The 1,933-nt window shown below is 46.8% G+C and overlaps 1 protein-coding gene across 1 annotated transcript; it reads right to left on the bottom strand.

Moving 5' to 3' along the window:
- Positions 1-109: 109 nt before the first annotated feature.
- On the bottom strand, positions 110-1,840 carry LACBIDRAFT_336096 (uncharacterized protein; the record flags this gene model as incomplete). The annotated part of the gene is made up of 10 exons (XM_001891020.1): positions 110-283; positions 335-607; positions 657-788; positions 828-860; positions 909-968; positions 1,028-1,273; positions 1,323-1,436; positions 1,581-1,652; positions 1,709-1,770; positions 1,825-1,840. 10 exons carry the CDS (start codon positions 1,838-1,840, stop codon positions 110-112), a joined length of 1,182 nt encoding a protein of 393 aa, XP_001891055.1.
- Between the last annotated feature and the right edge of the window lie 93 nt (positions 1,841-1,933).

Raw genomic sequence — 1,933 nt, 5'->3', positions numbered from 1 at the left:
TTAAATTCAACAAGCGTTGATGATGTTATATAATAATTACATGTATGTTAATACCTACTACTGAGTGAGTAATAGTTCAACCCATCCATTGCTTTTGGGTGTAAGTCTGTTATGACTTGTTCCACATGCTGCTCATCTTCGAAGACCAGTCAAAGACAGGATCATCAAGGGTGGGACCGTTGTTGTTGTCGTTTTCGAAGTCGTTGACCAAGCACCAGTCTGCGGTCTTACTGGCATGTGTATTCCAGAGGCTCTTTCCCTTCAAATAATCCGTCAGGATGGTCTAGCGGTACTGACATCAGGATCTGGTCTTGCATATACCATAGACGCTTACATGAAATGATTTCTCTTCATCAGTCTTCTCACCAGTTGGTTTTCTTGCGGAGATGAAGTCATCGTCATCGGTGGAAGATTCAGAACTTCCGTCATGGGACATTGGTTCACTGTTTTTGTGGGAGGCTGACCTCTTAGTGGGTGATTTCTTTGATGGTGTTGCCTTTGATGGTGATGCTATTGTCTCTAAAGCCTCTTTCACCCCTTGTTTCACCCCTTCCTGCACGGCTATTCCGATGCCACGCAGAAGAAGTGAGGTAAGTTCCGATGAAAGCTGTGGCCTGTCTAAGTATGCGCGTACAAAGATCTTAGCCAACACTCACCCTGCTCAAAGCCATAAAATTTCCAATGTCCAATGGAGCATCAGTTGCACCAGAGGTGGGTGGACAAGCTGTTCCATTATCGTCAGAGGTGCCTTCCATGTTGCAGTGGATGTTTTCGCTATTCTGCAATTTCTAAGTGGATGGATTATCTTAAACACGAAATTAACTGACTGTGATAGGGCTAGGGTCATTGATTGGGATGTTCTACAATCTCTAAGCCAATATATCATTTTCAACGCAGAAGCGACTTACGGTGATAGGCCTGGGATTAGCAGGTGGGTTTTCTGACATGTTCACGTCTTGGTCCGAAAGCTAATTCCCATCGCCCAGTGAGCAAATAGAATAGGAGAGAGATAACTAGGAGGACGAACCAAGTGAGAAATTGTGGTCGTGGTCGCATTTCCTGGCAGAGTTGTTTGTGAGCCTGAAGCCTGTAGTTTTGAGGAACAGGTATTTCCGGTTGCAGCTGTTGGCACCAAATTAGCAAACCAAAGACGAAGATCACAGGGACGAACCAAGGGAGAATCCCCGACCATCAATATTCCTTGCAGCGGGATTGATTCGGTGCCCGGTTCCTGATGCATATTGACGTCTTGGAGGAAAGGGTTGGGTTGCAACTGTTAGATACCTGTTAGTGAAGCATCAAGGACATTGATGATGTCGCACATGGAGTATAAGAGCGACAGCTTGTTCCTCCTCTTGATCACGTGTTCCCTGGAAAGCTGGAGCAACCGCTGGGGTTGGATATTGAGCTCCAGGGTTCGAGTTTTCATGTAGGAACTAAAGACAGGTAGTCAGTCACAGCCCGTCCAATGATCCAGAGCGAAACCTGCCTGCGCTTCTGGAATAGCGTCCAAACTTGAGGAGGAAGGGGCCTGTTCCACATGGTAGTTCAAATTTGGCATTTCAGAGGTCTGAACGTACCTGCCACATTGGAACATTTGATTGCGCTTGTGGTGAGGCGAAGTTCGGGGTGGGGGCATCAGGAGCCGAAAACTATGCATAAAACATTATTTAAGAGTCAACAATGGCAACAAGGAGGGAGAGCTTACCAGTACCGAAAGTGCCTGTGCAGCACTTAGGGAAGGACCTTGACGTTGGAGGAGTGATGAAGCTACTGCACTTCACAGATATGGGTGTAGTGCATCTCGAGGCGGTGAAGAGTTACGTTTGGCTGGCGCCATGTGGCTCTGGACTGGCAATTGAGCGGATTCTTGTTGAGATGCGGCTCACCACTGGAAGTGCATTTGTAGTGGATACAAACAATAGTGTTGTCT

Source organism: Laccaria bicolor, genomic scaffold (assembly GCF_000143565.1).
Source record: "Laccaria bicolor S238N-H82 LACBIscaffold_285 genomic scaffold, whole genome shotgun sequence".
Classification (NCBI taxonomy): Eukaryota; Fungi; Basidiomycota; class Agaricomycetes; order Agaricales; family Hydnangiaceae; genus Laccaria; species Laccaria bicolor.
Note: the sequence above shows the minus strand (reverse complement) of the source record. Positions and strands in the feature narration are given on the sequence as shown.